Genomic DNA, 17,369 nt, shown 5'->3' with positions numbered 1-17,369 from the left:
CTTAACCCTTTTAAAGAGTTCAATATCCCTGACCTAATCCAATGAACTGAAGAGACCTGTCCGCACGGAACCTCATCATACTATAATACCCAACTAGCACATTTGGTTCCTTGGAAGTTGTGGGAATGTGCGTTTTTGGTTTCCCATTGGTTCTGGGAACGAAGCCATTCATTTCCTGACCAGTAAAGCGGAATGTTTTTTAAACGTTCTGAGATTTGAAGTGATAATTTTGCCTGTTCTGGGAACGTATATTTTTAGTTTCTGAGAACATTATACTATAGTTCCCTGGAAGTTATTTGAAGGTAATTAAATAACGTTCCGAGTTTCAATGACATTGCTAGCGTAGAATCATTGTTTGAACTCCATGCACAGATAGGACACATGAAAATTAATTTGCTTAGGCATTAATCATGTAAACATATTTATTTTTTATTGTGGCACAGCATCAGTGAGATTCAAACCTATGATCTTCTGTTCTTCAGCCATGGAATTAGTCCACTGCACTACCAGGATGGAGCTTGCATGCCATGTTTTTTTACTTATACAAAGCTATTATTTTTTGTCATTTTAGTCTATCTTTTAGGAAACGTTCTGTTAAAGTAATGAAACACCAAGAAAATAACGTTTTTTGTCAAGTTTCTTATATGTGCTGAGAATGTTTCAAAGCAACTATCCTGCACCATTCCCAGAAAGTTGTGGGAAGGTTGTATGCATAATAACCATAGGACAACCACACTCTCACCAAGCTCTAAGAAACATAAGGTTCTCAGAACCTGATGTGAACAAAAATGTATAGTGACTTTCCAAGATGGCCGCCCGTCTCCATATCGCAGACCTACAGTAGATGGAGTGTTTGGGATGATTTATCCCTGCCTTCCCTAATTAGACGACATGATAATTACACACGTCCATCATTGGCCGGGAAGGATTAGGTTAACAAGGTTAAACGTCATTGGCCCTGGGCAAAGATGAGAGCCAATGAGATTAGAATTGAGTGGAAGGGAAAAGTGATCTACCCTCCACTTGAAAGGAAGAGGGTTCTAGTCCATAATGGTGCAGTTGCGGTCAGGATAGAGTCCACTTCTTGGGGTGCAACCTAAAAGGGTTGGACTGGGCCCACCATGATTACTATGAAGTCATTGATTGGCTGTATAGCAGACGGGAAATCCTAGTGCTCTAGTCTCCCTCTATGATCAAACACTTCACCCTCTATCCACTGGCTGAATGATGCTGTGGTACAGTATTTACACTTTGCCTGGACACTGTTCCATTACTCAACACAACTAGATATCAGAGTTATATCTACTTAATTATTACTATGAATTTAGCAGGTTTTGATCACCAATACAAAGATGCCACTTTCACAAAAACAAAAAGGTAGGTGCTTATATTTGTCCTATTTCACATGTGAATTGGAAATGTGTTTTTGCATATCCCACTCTCCCTGAGACATCAGAGAGTAGGGTCACAGCCAGAGTCTGCCATTATGAACAGCACCTGGAGAAATGAGCGTTGCTCAATGGCACATCAACAGATTCTTCACCTTGTCAGCTCAGGGATTCAAACCAGCACTCTTTCAGGAAAAGGGGGATACCTAGTCAGTTGTACAACTGAATGCATCTTCTGCATTTAACCCAACCCCCCTGAATCAGAGAGGTGCGAGGGGCTGCCATAATTGACATCCACAGCACCCAGGGAACTGTGGGTCAACTGCCTTGCCCAGGGGCAGAACCACAGATTTGTATCTTGTCAGCTCAGGGATTTAATCCAACAACCTTTCGGTTACTGGCCCAATGCTCTAACTGCTAGGCTACCTGGCCCAATGCTCTAAGCACTAGGGAACCTGCCACCCCATGTTGCTTCCTACCCAATGCCCAGTTCCTTACCTCGCTGTTGGAGAGCTGGTACCAGGGCTGTTTCCCATAGGTGAAGATCTCCCAGAGGACCACTCCAAAGCTCCAGATATCACTCTCCGTGGTGAACTTCCTGTACATGATGCTTTCCGGGGGCATCCATCGAATAGGAAGCATCGTACGCCCACCCACCTGATAGGAGTGAGGTCAATGGTCATTCAATTGTACATTTATAGAATTATAATTAATATGACAATGATTATGATCATCAGATGTACCATGCTACTTCATATGGGATAAGCCTATACATTGAAAATATCAATATGTATTTTTTGTACATAGATTTGGATATACTATTTTGTGAAATGTTACATGACAATGAAATGTTAGATGACAAATCCCCCCCTAAAAAAGTATTTCACTACTTCCACCTTTACCCTGTAGTAGTCTGTGCTGTAGATGTCCCGGGACATGCCAAAGTCTCCTATCTTGACCATCAGACTCTCTCCCATATCTCCCACCAGGCAGTTGCGAGTGGCCAGGTCCCGGTGCACGAAGTGAAGGGAGGCCAGGTAGACCATGCCTGAGGCGATCTGGGCGGCGATGTGCAGCATCTGGGGAAGAGTGAGCTGGCCCAGCGGGGGCATCTTCACCTCCTCCAGGATATGGGCGTCTGGACCGTGCGCCCTGGTGGACAGGAGGAGGAGAGGTCACGACCTTTAGAGTTTTACAGGCTTTTGGGTGAACGGCATGAGACATACTTTGGCTGACGTCAATAAGGACCCTTATTCACAGAGTCTCAGAGTAGTGTTTATATAGGATCATATAGCCTTTAGATCATAATGAATATATGGGCAGGGAGACATGATCCTGGATCAGCACTCCTACTCTAAGACACTTTGTGATATGGGCCCAGTTCTCCCAGATGAATTTAGGCTTCTGATTGGTCCTTCGACACATGAACTTTTGCACCAACCTAGTGATGCAATATCAACATACAGTAACCAGATGGATGATTACTGCATGCAATCTGCAGATGGAACATGTTGGACATATATGAGATCCTTTAAGTGTAATAGAGGCCGTCAGCTAGAGACCAAGCCATAACAAAACAACTTAACAAGATGGTTAATAGGAAACATAAGGCTTGTTATACGCCTTGCATTCATTAAAAATAATTTCATTAGCCTTATTCTAGCCTTATTCTTCAAACGTTCCACAGTTTCTCTCAATATCACATCCACCCCACCCACTCTGACTTGTAGCTCACTCCCAATAAGCTCCTCGATGTGTCCATCAATCCTAATAGAAATTTGTCACATGCAGGAAGTTATCTATTCTATCACTATTAGTTTAACAGGCAGGTGGTAGGGTAGACAAGCAGCTGCCTCATAGGCCAAGAGACACACATCCATTCTGTCTGCTTGGAAATGTGATTTCCATCTATCCATGAATATGGATAGTGTGGGCTGTGCCTGTGTGCGCATCGAGTCTCCATTCCCAGTCTGGCCCCACTGGACACCTGGCAGTGGTGGACATACACTGTCTATGTCTGTTTCAATGGTGTCTCAGAGTATGTCCTAGGTGCAGCATGAGCGGTCATCTACAGTATCAACATGGTGCTCTGTCTGAGTGCTCAGTGAACATCTCTCCTGCATCCATGTTGGAGCAGACTTGCCTTTAGAACTTCAGAGTGTAGACAGGCTACGAGAAGTTCTGCGGTCGACGTGGATATCTTCAATGATATGATATCCGAACTGCATCTAAGATCACATATTCAGTCATCCCAGATCACAGAAATGATTTGGCACTCCCACAACTAGGTGTCCTTAACCACTGCAACACACTATTGGTCCATGTGATCCACCCCAAGTGGGTTATTGTCTTGGGAACACAGCACGGTAGAGCAGTGAGGACGATGGTGTCTACAAGTGTGGCTTGGCACAGAAACAGTTGTATTTGTGTGGCATCATCAAGGTCAATTAAGTGGCTTTGCTGAAGAGCAGTGGACACAACTACGCAGTGACGTCAGAACAAACCCTCGGCTTCTAAATACTTACCATGCTGAAGCTAATGAATAAAGGTTAACAGGGGAAGGTAGGCATGGAGGTTATCCATGTGGGGTTTAAGTATGTGGTTCTGTTTCTTTTCCATACCTGAGGAAGCGGTTGAGGTCTCCATGCCTCATGTATTCAAACACCATCGCCAGTGGCTCGCCGTCTGTACACACTCCATAGAAGCGAACGATGTTCTGGTGCTGGAGGACTGTGAGCAGCTCAGCCTCTCTCTGGAAGTCCTGCCGGGTCGACTCGTTGGCATCCTTCAGAGTCTGACCACAGAGAAACACAGTCACGGGAGGATATGACGTTGTCATGTTTAGGAGGTCTAAACTTCATGTAATGCACCTCTGAAAGTGTGTCCATGGATGGAAGTCTCATGCATACCTTGATGGCCACCAGCATTTTGTCACTGTCCGGACTGAGGTTGGCACACTCTGCCAGGTAGACTTTGCCAAACGCCCCCTCACCCAGTTCCCACTTCAGAACGATGTCCTGTCTTTTGATGTGCTGCACACCTGTACATACACAGAGAAAGGCTTTCAACATTGGGCCTTATAAAACAGTGTAGGATTAACAACTTTATCTATGGAAAAACATGGTAGATACAGTATATTAAATGCAATCATAATGAAGTTAGCACGTATCCACTCCCTAGTTGCATTCACAAATTGCAGACTTGTTTACGCTGCTGTGCGTTTTTGTTGCCGATCTTACTTTGCTACCTGACGGTTTTTACTTTTTCATTACCGTATATTTTTACTTTTTCCCTCACTCAACTTTTTTCATTCAACTTTTTTTACCCCGGAGGTTTTATCTGGACATGGTTCGTCAGGACTTCAAACAGCCGAAGCTAAGTAACATTAACATGATGCCTTCTAATTGCAGTCGTTGTACTTATAATATGCAGGAGAACGATCGCCTTACGGCAAGGATAGCTGTGCTGCAAGCCCAGCTTCAGACGCAATCGTTAGGCAAGGGTAATTTCAGTGTAGGAAAGGATGAAACAGCGTCTGTGCCACCAGTAAGTACAGATAGTAACGTTAGTATAAACCCCCTCGCACGGTCCCCGCAGCCGGACAACTTTCTCATGGCTTCTGGAGGGAAACGCTGTAGGAATGCTCAACCGGTGTCGCTTATTCAGCCGACAGAAACTTTCAACCGGTTCTCCCCATTAAGCGAGTCGGAGTCGGAGGCCGAGACTTCTCTGGTCTCTACTCCTCCCGTTGTGGGGTCTGAGACGCCGAAGGCTCCCACCATTAGCTCTGACAAATTGAAAACCCTAGTCATTGGCGACTCCATTACCCGCAGTATTAGACTTAAAACTAATCATCCAGCGATCATACACTGTTTACCAGGGGGCAGGGCTACCGACGTTAAGGCTAATCTAAAGACGGTGCTGGCTAAAGCTAAAACTGGCGAGTGTAGAGAGTATAGAGATATTGTTATCCACGTCGGCACCAACGATGTTAGGATGAACCAGTCAGAGGTCACCAAGCGCAACATAGCTTCAGCGTGTAAATCAGCTAGAAAGATATGTCGGCATCGATTAATTGTCTCTGGCCCCCTCCCAGTTAGGGCGAGTGATGAGCTCTACAGCAGAGTCTCACAACTCAATCGCTGGTTGAAAACTGTGTTCTGCCCCTCCCAAAAGATAGAATTTGTAGATAATTGGCCCTCTTTCTGGGACTCACCCACAAACAGGACCAAGCCTGGCCTGTTGAGGAGTGACGGACTCCATCCTAGCTGGAGGGGTGCTCTCATCTTATCTACGAACATAGACAGGGCTCTAACTCCTCTAGCTCCACAATGAAATAGGGTGCAGGCCAGGCAGCAGGCTGTTAGCCAGCCTGCCAGCTTAGTGGAGTCTGCTACTAGCACAGTCAGCGTAGTCAGCTCAGCTTTCCCCATTGAGACCGTGTCTGTGCCTCGATCTAGGTTGGGCAAAATTAAAAATGGCGGTGTTCGCTTTAGCAATCTCACTAGTATAAAGACCTCCTCCATTCCTGCCATTATTGAAAGAGATTGTGATACCTCACATCTCAAAATTGGGTTACTTAATGTTAGATCCCTCACTTCCAAGGCAGTTATAGTCAATGATCTAATCACTGATCATAATCTTGATGTGATTGGCCTGACTGAAACATGGCTTAAGCCTGATGAATTTACTGTGTTAAATGAGGCCTCACCCCCTGGTTACACTAGTGACCATACCCCCCGTGCATCCGGCAAAGGCGGAGGTGTTGCTAACATTTACGATAGCAAATTTCAATTTACAAAAAAAAAAAACAATGACGTTTTCGTCTTTTGAGCTTCTAGTCATGAAATCTATGCAGCCTACTCACTCACTTTTTATAGCTACTGTTTACAGGCCTCCTGGGCCATATGCAGTGTTCCTCACTGAGTTCCCTGAATTCCTATCGGATCTTGTAGTCATAGCAGATAATATTCTAATTTTTGGTGACTTTAACATTCACATGGAAAAGTCCACAGACCCACTCCAAAAGGCTTTCGGAGCCATCATCGACTCAGTGGGTTTTGTCCAACATGTCTCTGGACCTACTCACTGCCACAGTCATACTCTGGACCTAGTTTTGTCCCATGGAATAAATGTTGTGGATCTTAATGTTTTTCCTCATAATCCTGGATTATCGGACCACCATTTTATTGCGTTTGCAATTGCAACAAATAATCTGCTCAGACCCCAACCAAGGAGCATTAAAAGTCGTGCTATAAATTCTCAGACAACCCAAAGATTCCTTGATGCCCTTCCAGACTCCCTCTGCCTACCCAAGGACGTCAGAGGACAAAAATCAGTTAACCGCCTAACCGAGGAACTCAATTTAACCTTGCGCAATACCCTAGATGCAGTTGCACCCCTAAAAATAAAAAACATCTCTTGGTATACAGAAAATACACGAGCTCTGAAGCAAGCTTCCAGAAAATTGGAACGGAAATGGCGCCACACCAAACTGGAAGTCTTCCGACTAGCTTGGAAAGACAGTACCGTGCAGTATCGAAGAGCCCTCACTGCTGCTCGATCATCCTATTTTTCCAATTTAATTGAGGAAAATAAGAACAATCCGAAATTTCTTTTTGATACTGTCGCAAAGCTAACTAAAAAGCAGCATTCGCAAATGGAGGATGGCTTTCACTTCAGCAGTAATACATTTATGAACTTCTTTGAGGAAAAGATCATGATCATTAGAAAGCAAATTACGGACTCCTCTTTAAATCTGGGTATTCCTCCAAAGCTCCATTGTCCTGAGTCTGCACAACTCTGCCAGGACTTAGGATCAAGGGAGAAACTAAAGTGTTTTAGTACTATATCTCTTGACACAATGATGAAAATAATCATGGCCTCCAAACCCTCAAGCTGCATACTGGACCCTATTCCAACTAAACTACTGAAAGAGCTGCTTCCTGTGCTTGGCCCTCCTATGTTGAACATAATAAACGGCTCTCTATCCACCGGATGTGTACCAAGCTCACTAAAAGTGGCAGTAATAAAGCCTCTCTTGAAAAAGCCGAACGTTGACCCAGAAATTATAAAAAACTATTGGCCTATATCGAATCTTCCATTCCTCTCAAAAAAAATTGAAAAAGCTGTTGCACAGCAACTCACTGCCTTCCTGAAGACAAACAATGTATACGAAACGCTTCAGTCTGGTTTAGACCCCATCATAGCACTGAGACTGCACTTGTGAAGGTGGTAAATGACCTTTTAATGACGTCAGACCGAGGCTCTGCATCTGTCCTCGTGCTCCTAGATCTTAGTGCCGCTTTTGATACCATCGATCACCACATTCTTTTGGAGAGATTGGAAACCCAAATTGGTCTACATGGACAAGTTCTGGCCTGGTTTAGATCTTATCTGTCAGAAAGATATCAGTTTGTCTCTGTGAATGGTTTGTCCTCTGACAAATCAATTGTAAATTTCGGTGTTCCTCAAGGTTCCGTTTTAGGACCACTATTGTTTTCACTATATATTTTACCTCTTGGGGATGTCATTCGAAAACATAATGTTAAATTTCACTGCTATGCGGACGACACACAGCTGTACATTTCAATGAAACATGGTGAAGCCCCAAAATTGCCCTCGCTAGAAGCCTGTGTTTCAGACATAAAGAAGTGGATGGCTGCAAACTTTCTACTTTTAAACTCGGACAAAACAGAGATGCTTGTTCTAGGTCCCAAGAAACAAAGAGATCTTCTGTTGAATCTGACAATTAATCTGGATGGTTGTACAGTCGTCTCAAATAAAACTGTGAAGGACCTCGGCGTTACTCTGGACCCTGATCTCTCTTTTGAAGAACATATCAAGACTGTTTCAAGGACAGCTTTTTTCCATCTACGTAACATTGCAAAAATCAGAAACTTTCTGTCCAAAAATGACGCAGAAAAATTAATCCATGCTTTTGTTACTTCTAGGCTGGACTACTGCAATGCTCTACTTTCCGGCTACCCGGATAAAGCACTAAATAATCTTCAGTTAGTGCTAAATACGGCTGCTAGAATCCTGACTAGAACCAAAAAATGTGATCATATTACTCCAGTGCTAGCCTCCCTACACTGGCTTCCTGTTAAGGCAAGGGCTGATTTCAAGGTTTTACTGCTAACCTACAAAGCATTACATGGGCTTGCTCGTACCTATCTTTCCGATTTGGTCCTGCCGTACATACCTACACTTATGCTATGGTCACAAGACGCAGGCCTCCTAATTGTCCCTAGAATTTCTAAGCAAACGGCTGGAGGTAGGGCTTTCTCCTATAGAGCTCCATTTTTATGGAATGGTCTGCCTACCCATGTGAGAGACGCAGACTCAGTCTCAACCTTTAAGTCTTTACTGAAGACTTATCTCTTCAGTAGGTCCTATGATTAAGTATAGTCTGGCCCAGGAGTGTGAAGGTGAACGGAAAGGCTGGAGCAACGAACCGCCCTTGCTGTCTCTGCCTTGCCGGTTCCCCTCTCTCCACTGGGATTCTCTGCCTCTAACCCTATTACAGGGGCTGAGTCACTGGTGTACTGGTGTTCTTCCATGCCGTCCATGGGAGGGGTGCGTCACTTGAGTGGGCTGAGTCACTGACGTGGTCTTCCTGTCTGGGTTGGCGCCCCCCCCTTGGGTTGTGCCGTGGCGGAGATCTTTGTGGGCTATACTCGGCCTTGTCTTAGGACGGTAAGTTGGTTGTTGGAGACATCCCTCTAGTGGTGTGGGGGCTGTGCTTTGGCAAAGTGGGTGGGGTTATATCCTGCCTGTTTGGCCCTGTCCAGGGGTTTCATCGGATGGGGCCACAGTGTCTCCTGATCCCTCCTGTCTCAGCCTCCAGTATTTATGCTGCAGTAGTTTATGTGTCGGGGGGCTAGGGTCAGTCTGTTACATCTGGAGTATTTCTCTTGTCTTATCCGGTGTCCTGTGTGAATTTAAATATGCTCTCTCTAATTCTTTCTTTCTCTCTTTCTTTCTCTCGGAGGACCTGAGCCCTAGGACCATGCCTCAGGACTACCTGGCATGATGACTCCTTGCTGTCCCCAGTCCACCTGGCCGTGCTGCTGCTCCAGTTTCAACTGTTCTGCCTGCGGCTATGGAACCCTGACCTGTTCACCGGACGTGCTTGTTGCACCCTCGACAACTACTATGATTATTATTATTTGACCATGCTGGTCATTTATGAACATTTTAACATCTTGACCATGTTCTGTTATAATATCCACCCGGCACAGCCAGAAGAGGACTGGCCACCCCTCATAGCCTGGTTCCTCTCTAGGTTTCTTCCTAGGTTTTTGGCCTTTCTAGGGAGTTTTTCCTAGGGAGTTTTTCCTAGCCACCGTGCTTCTTTCACATGCATTGCTTGCTGTTTGGGGTTTTAGGCTGGGTTTCTGTACAGCACTTTGAGATATCAGCTGATGTACGAAGGGCTATATAAATACATTTGATTTTTGATTTTGATTTTGCATTCCGATTCCACTCACACATGTCTTTGTCTTTGAAAATGCCACAGAAGTACTGGGGGTTCTCCACAAAGCTGGACATCCCAGAGTCATCAGAGGAAGGAGGGCTGGCCCCAAAGTTCATGAAACGCAGTGACACAGCAAGATCATCCTCTGTTCCCAAGACAGATGAACCTGGAGAGAGAGAGAGAGAGAGAGAGAGAGATGTGAATGTGATACATCCATTTATTTTTCAGCAATTTATGGATGCATTGTTCAGCAACAAAGAAAATGTTGGAAAATGGACGTCAGAGCAGTAAGCAACTCCTGTATTTTCTGTAGACAGTATTAACAATTGTAAAACCCACTCAACGAGAAAACCACAGAACCCCCAGAGCTCCTGATGGAAAATGGTAGAGGGCAGCAAGCGAGGGGAAACGAGTTGGCCAGGAGGGGTGCCCACTTAGGCAATCAGGCCCACTTAGGCACTTTCTGGGGGGGTCTGAGAGGACCTATCATGCCTAGCTGGCCTCCATCAGTCTTCTTTAATGGCCAACGCTGCAGCTAGGGGCTCCTGACGCCGTTCACTGCTGTAATTAAGGGACTCTAACCGAGCTGTTGGGCTGACAGTGTGCAAAGTTACAGCCTGGCGGAAACCCTATATTGCCTGGCCTCATGCGAATCACTTTCAGAGAGGAATACAATGCTTGCTGCGGAACTATTGGCAATTCCAAAGTGATAAAGAAAAAAAGGAGTTGGCATTGTCGCTGGCTTTTGCTTGTTTCAGTTTGGAATAGATATGCGTTTTCCGAGAAGTCTTTACCATTGGCAAAGTGTCATTTTCTCCTGGGGTTGTGTCTTATTGAATGCTCCAGACAGGGACATGTCAGAATTTAGTCTCAAGCCTTCACTTTCTAACAATTGAGGGGTTTTGAGAACAGCAAACCCATCTCAGGTTGTTTCATAGCTGTCTTCTATGAAAACCCAGGTAATGTGTTGCTTACTATTACCCCTCTGAGTATAGGAGATTATACTTTGTGCAAAATAACAGACACTACTGTGGTATTTGAAACACAATGCATAGTAGAGTGTGTCACTTACGGTGAATACCAAACTTGGACTGCTGGCCACACTTGTTGATGATCAGTACCATAATGAGGAGGAAGGTGCAAGCTAACACAGCCAGACCCACTGCCACCGACACCTGCACAGAAACATAATTAGCATCAACATAGCCTAGCATAGCATAACATAACATTTGCTAAAACATTAGCTTTCCATAGTGTATGTTATATTATTACTATGTTTCAGACCCATTGAATGGCGTCTCACCCCAAACACTCTGCTCTCCAGGTTCTCAGTGACATCCTCATTAGATTTGTTGGTGGGAACTGGAGGGAGCAGAAAAGGAATCATTAATGATGGATCGTTACTCACAAATCACCATGATAACCACACATAAAGTATGCAAGACACTGACACACGGTGTATTAAAAGAAAGTGGAGTATATGAAAAATAAATCCCGGGTAATTTACACTCTACTTCTCGTGATAACTATTTTTTGTTCTCGTTAGGTACAGTTTAGGAAGTTATCTGTTTCTACCAGGTAATAATCGCTGTCAAAATAACATTCAAGAGGCTTACGTGGATCCCTTTCTTCAAGGACTGGCATGAAGAAAAAGAGGAGAGGATGACAAATTTAGACTAAGTATACAGTACATACTGGATATGCAAGCACATGAGACTGTATTTAATATAACACAAGTTGGTGAATAGTGAGGGTGGGTATCATAGAGATCCTATTAAATTACTATTATTATTACAATTCCTAATTCTTTGACCTTTAATTTCAGACAATCACCTGGGATGATGCCCTCAGGATCGAAGGGGTCAAAGGGGTTGTCCATGAACTTTCCCGTGGCCGTGGCTTGTTCCATGCCCAGTCTGTTCTCCACAATGATGGTGTAGAGGCCGTTGTTCAGGTGGGTGGGCTTGTTGAGAAATAGACAACCGTGCTTCACAGAGCCGTCGTCCGAGTCGGGAATGAACTGTGTGTAGGTGTAGAGGCCTTCGGTCAGGTTGGAGCCGTTGAAAAGCCAGCGGATGGTTGGCTCAGGGTTCCCGTCCACCTTAAAGGGGACACACCAGTGGTGCTGTTGCTCGGCGTTGTGCAGGAATATGATTTTGGCTGGAACTGGATGGAAGACATGAGATGTGGTCCGTTAGGATGTGTGAATGGGTAAGGAGACAAGGTGAAACAAAGGCTATTTCTGAATTCAGAAGATTGGTCAACCTACCGTACAGTGAGCAATACCCTCAAAATCTTTTACAATAAATGTGTGTAAATTATTGAACATGATATTAGAGTGAGATCACACTTAGCTGAAATAATTATACACAAAGCCATAACCCTAGTTATCTACACATAAATTATTTATTTGTGCTGAATTTTCAGTTTACCACATCCAACCTGTTTCAGACATAAAGTCATTGGTTGGTCAATAGAAGGTTCAGCCTCATCCAAGTGACCTATAGGTTCCTCCTATGCGTTTCCATGAATCAATGTTCTCCATCTACACTGTCAACCTGTTGACCTGGTATGAATAATGAATCCAGGTTTTGTTAGGGCCCCTAACCACAAGAGCTACCTGGAAGCACAGAGCTGACAAGAGGCTACAGGAAATGGCTTCTTTAGATCGAAGACTATGCTGATGCAGAGAGACCCCTCACTCTGACAATTTCCACCGACCATTCCACTGCTTTTAACCTATGACCCTACTGCAGAAAATGCTGTGCTAAGGGGATAGCGAGGCATTTGTCTCTTTTGTATAGATTATCCCTGAAAAGGGATGCTAAAGACAGTCATGGACAGCAAAAATTAGCACATTTAGCACAATTAGCACAACCCATCAGGTTTGATTTAATGTCCCCAATTTCTTTATAGTGGGTTAGAAATGAGCACAATATAAGTTTTGTTGAACTCTGTCTGAAATCATAGACTAAATTATAGTTAACCGTTCAACGTTTTCTTCGTAGATTAGATTTGTTTGATTGATTCTTGCTATCGATTTCTAGGGTGTAGTCTATATATTCATTTTGAAAAACCTTTTCTCAAGCAAGTTTATTTTATATATATTACTGAACGGATGCTGCCTCCGCAGCACCAATCGCCTGGATCCCAGGAAGTGGTCAGACCAGCCACTCAGCAGAGCAGAGCCCTGGCTGTAAACACCCTGCTGATCGGGGAGCTAATTAAGGGTAATTAAAGGCTAGCGGTTAATGAGTGTCCATCCACTAGGGGGACTGATGTTGATAGATTAGCCGCGCTAACGCACTTACAGGCTGCCAATCACTCTGGACGAATACTGTGTTCCGGAGTGGGAGGGGGAAGTCCATTAGCCGGGGCTCTTATCGAATCTTACCACGCTTATCAGCCTATTTTCCTCCTTACATTCATTAACTGTCCCTCGATGCTCATGCATTTGGCTGCAGCTCTTTTTGGGCTTTATTTTCCAATGAGTGTCACTGAGTTGGTGAAATTATATTGTTTGGACAATATTTTCTGTAATGTATTGCTAATGCATTGACGCACTCTCTCTGTGGGACCACAGTTTGCTGCAATTCAGAAATGTTTCAGTAGAAATGCTGGGCTAAGGCAGAACCACAGTCTCTGACAGTATAATGTATCTTCTATAATCAGATGTCTGTTTTGTTCTGTCATCTGTTTGAGGTCTTTGTCCTTGTATGGTTGATAAATGAGAAAAATGGGACATTAAAAATAATGCATCACTAATGTAACGTTACAGTGATGTATTACTAATGCAGTGGCTATCCGTCATTCAGGGCAGGTGGGGCAGAGCCACCAGTTTTGAGCCCCACCTGTTTAACAAAAATATATATACATATACAGTACCAGTCGAAAGTTTGGACACACCTACTCATTCAAGGGTTTTTCTTTATTTTTACTATTTTCTACATTGTAGAATAATAGTGAAGACATCAAAACTATGAAATAACACATATGGAATCCTGATATGACCAAAAAAGTGTTCAACAAATATACAAAATATATTTTAGATTTGAGATTCTTCAAAGTAGCCATCCTTTGTTTGGATGACAGCTTTGCACACTCTTGGCATTCTCTCAACCAGCTTCACCTGGAATGCTTTCCCAACAGTTTTGAAGGAATTCCCATATATGCTGAGCACTTGTTGGCTGCTTTTCCTTCAATCTGCGGCCCAACTCATCCCAAACCATCTCAATTGGGTTGAGGTCGGGTGATTGTGGAGGCCAGGTCATCTGATGCAGAACTCCATCCCTCTCCTTGGTCAAATAGCCCTTACACAACCTGGAGGTGTTTTGGATCATTGTCCTGTTGAAAAACAAGTAATAGTCCCACTAAGCGCAAACCAGATGGGAAGGTGTATCACTGCAGAATGGTGTGGTAGCCAAAGTATGCCTTGAATTCTAAGTAAATCAAAGACAGTGTCACCAGCAAAGCACCCCCACACCATTACACCTCCTCATCAATGCTTAATGGTGGGAACCACACATGAGGAGATCATCTGTTCACCGTATTCTGCATCTCACAAAGACACGGAGGTTGGAACCAAAAATCTCAAATTTGGACAGATTTCCACCAGTCTATTGTCCATTGCTCGTGTTTCTTGGCAAATGCAAGTCTCTTCTTCTTATTGGTGTCCTTTAGTAGCGGTTGCTTTGCAGCAGTCGACCATGAAGGCCTGATTCACACAATCTCCTCTGAACAGTTGATGTTGAGATGTGTCTGTTACTTGAGCTCTGTGAAGCATTTATGTGGGCTGCAATTTCTGAGGTTGGTAACTCTAATGAAATTATCATCTGCAGCAGAGGTAACTCTGGGTCTTCCTTTCCTGTGGCGGTCCTCATGAGAGCCAGTTTCACCATAGCGCTTGATGGTTGAAGTTCTTGAAATTTTGCTTCAATATATACACATAATTTTCCTCCCTCATGATGCCATCTATTTTGTGAAGTGCACCAGTCCCTCCTGCAGCAAAGCACCCCCACAACATGATGCTGCCACCCCCGTGCTTCACGATTGGGATGGTGTTCTTCGGCTTGCAAGCCTCCCCCTTTTTCCTCCAAACATAACGATGGTCATTATGGCCAAACAGTTCTATTTTTGTTTCATCAGACCAGAGGACATTTCTCCAAAAAGTACGATCTTTGTCCCCATGTGCAGTTGCAAACCGTAGTCTGGCATTTTTATGGTGGTTTTGGAGCAGTGGCTTCTTCCTTGCTGAGCGGTGTTTCAGGTTATGTCAAGATAGTACTCATTTTACTGTGGATATAGACACTTTTTTACTTGTTTCCTCCAGCATTTTCACAAGGTCCTTGGCTATTATTCTGGGATTGATTTGCACTTTTCGCACCAAAGTACGTTCGTCTCAAGGAGACAGAACGCGTCTCCTTCCTGAGTGGTATGATGGCTGCGTGGTCCCATGGTGTTTATATTTGCGTACTATTGTTTGTACAGATGATGGTGGTACCTTCAGGTGTTTGGAAATTGCTCCCAAGGATGAACCAGACTTGTGGAGGTCTACAATGTTTTTTGGAGGTCTTGGCTGATTTCTTTTGATTTTCCCATGATGTCAAGCAAAGAGGCACTGAGTTTGAAGGTAGGCCTTGAAATACATCCACAGGTACACCTCTAATTGACTCAAATGATGTCAATTAGCCTATCAGAAGCTTCTAAAGCCATGACATAATTTTCTCGAATTTTCCAAGCTATTTAAAGGCATAGTCAACTTAGTGTATGTAATATTCTGACCCACTGGAATTGTGATACAGTGAAGTATAAGTGAAATAGTCTGTCTGTCAACAGTTGTTGGAAAAATTACTGGTGTCTTGCACAAAGTAGATATCCTAACCGACTTGCCAAAACTATAGTTTGTTAACAAGAAATCTGTGGAGTGGGTGAAAAACGAGTTTTAATGACTCCAACATAAGTGTATGTAAACTTATATATATATATATATATATATATATATATATATATATATATATATTATAAGTTTACATACACTTATGTTGGAGTCATTAAAACTTGTTTTACACCTATTTGTTTTATATATATACACCTACAAATAGGTGTAAATTGCAAGCCGAAGAACACCATCCCATTAAAACTCGTTTTTCACACACTCCACAAATTTCTTGTTAACAAATTATAGTCTTGGCAATTCAGTTAGGACATCTACCTGTCCCAGACCTGCTGTCCCAGACCTGCTGGAACCCTGACCTGTTCACCGGATGTGCTACCTGTCCCAGACCTGCTGTTTTCAACTCTCTAGAGACAGCAGGAGCGGTAGAGATACTCTCAAAGATCGGCTATGAAAAAGCCAACTGACACTTACTCTTGAGTTGCTGACTTGTTGCACCCTCGAAAACTACTATGATTATTATTATTTGACCATGCTGGTCATTTATGAACATTTGAACATCTTGGCCATGTGCTGTTATAATCTCCACCCGGCACAGCCAGAAGAGGACTGGCCACCCCTCATAGACTGGTTCCTCTCTAGGTTTCTTCCTAGGTTTTGGCCTTTCTAGGGAGTTTTTCCTGGCCACCGTGCTTCTACACCTGCATTGCTTGCTGTTTGGGGTTTTAGGATGGGTTACTGTACAGCACTTTGAGATATCAGCTGATGTAAGAAGGGCTATATAAATAAATTTGATTTGATTTGATTTGTAATCGCTGCCAAATGTGCTTCAACAATGTACTGAGTAAAGGGTCTGAATACTTGTAAATGTGATATTTCAGTTATTTTCGTTTTATAAATGTGCAAAAATGTAAAACCGTTTTTGCTCTGTCATTATGGGGTATTATGGGGAGGCATGTAGCCTAGTGGGTAGAGCGTTGGACTAGTGACCGAAACGTTGCTAGATTGAATCCCTGAGCTGACAAGGTAAGAATCTGTCGTTCTGCCCCTGAACAAGGCAGTTAACCCACTGTTCCTAGGCCGTCATTGTAAATAAGAATTTGTTCTTAACTGACTTGCCTAGTTAAATAAAGGTGAAATAAAATAAATAAAATATTGTGTGTAGATTGATGAGGAGTTTTACACTAAGGCTGTAACGTAACAAAATATGGAAAAAGTAAAGGTGTCTGAATACTTTCCGAATGCACTGTATATGTATATATATGCCCCGTTTATGTATGCTACTGTTCTGAACTGTTGTACAGAGAGAATACTCTAAGAACTACCCATGTTCTGAATTCTGTCGCTGTACATTTCAAAAGTCCTGAACAAATAGTTATATTGACAACGTCCGTCTTAGCTGGCGTGTTAATAATGTCTTAATCGAAATGACGGATTGCCTCTTATCCGCTCGTCGTTCCCTTATGCCATAGTTTGTACATCTCAATTGTCAGTAGAAACCACATTCGTTTAAGTTAGTCAGCCATATGGTTATGGTTATGGTTTTTAAAAGTCAGTAAATGAGGCTGAATGAATTGTTTTGCTGCCAGACAAGGCTCTGCTGATAGCC

General features: G+C 43.5%; 1 protein-coding gene across 1 annotated transcript in view; it reads right to left on the bottom strand.

Moving 5' to 3' along the window:
- LOC106581868 (high affinity nerve growth factor receptor-like) overlaps positions 1-17,369 on the bottom strand; it is a 33,939-nt gene that overhangs the window by 4,262 nt on the left and 12,308 nt on the right. The window contains exons 8-16 of the mRNA XM_014164305.3: positions 11,701-12,033; positions 11,484-11,504; positions 11,171-11,229; positions 10,940-11,042; positions 9,881-10,033; positions 4,298-4,428; positions 4,010-4,182; positions 2,291-2,540; positions 1,887-2,045 (exon numbers count right to left, since the gene is read on the bottom strand). Of these exons, the coding sequence (XP_014019780.1) occupies positions 1,887-2,045; positions 2,291-2,540; positions 4,010-4,182; positions 4,298-4,428; positions 9,881-10,033; positions 10,940-11,042; positions 11,171-11,229; positions 11,484-11,504; positions 11,701-12,033 (1,382 nt within the window). The remainder of the gene's footprint in view (positions 1-1,886; positions 2,046-2,290; positions 2,541-4,009; positions 4,183-4,297; positions 4,429-9,880; positions 10,034-10,939; positions 11,043-11,170; positions 11,230-11,483; positions 11,505-11,700; positions 12,034-17,369) is intronic.

This window comes from Salmo salar, chromosome 02 (genome assembly GCF_965601325.2).
Source record: "Salmo salar chromosome 02, fSalSal1, whole genome shotgun sequence".
NCBI lineage: Eukaryota > Metazoa > Chordata > Actinopteri > Salmoniformes > Salmonidae > Salmo > Salmo salar.
Note: the sequence above shows the minus strand (reverse complement) of the source record. Positions and strands in the feature narration are given on the sequence as shown.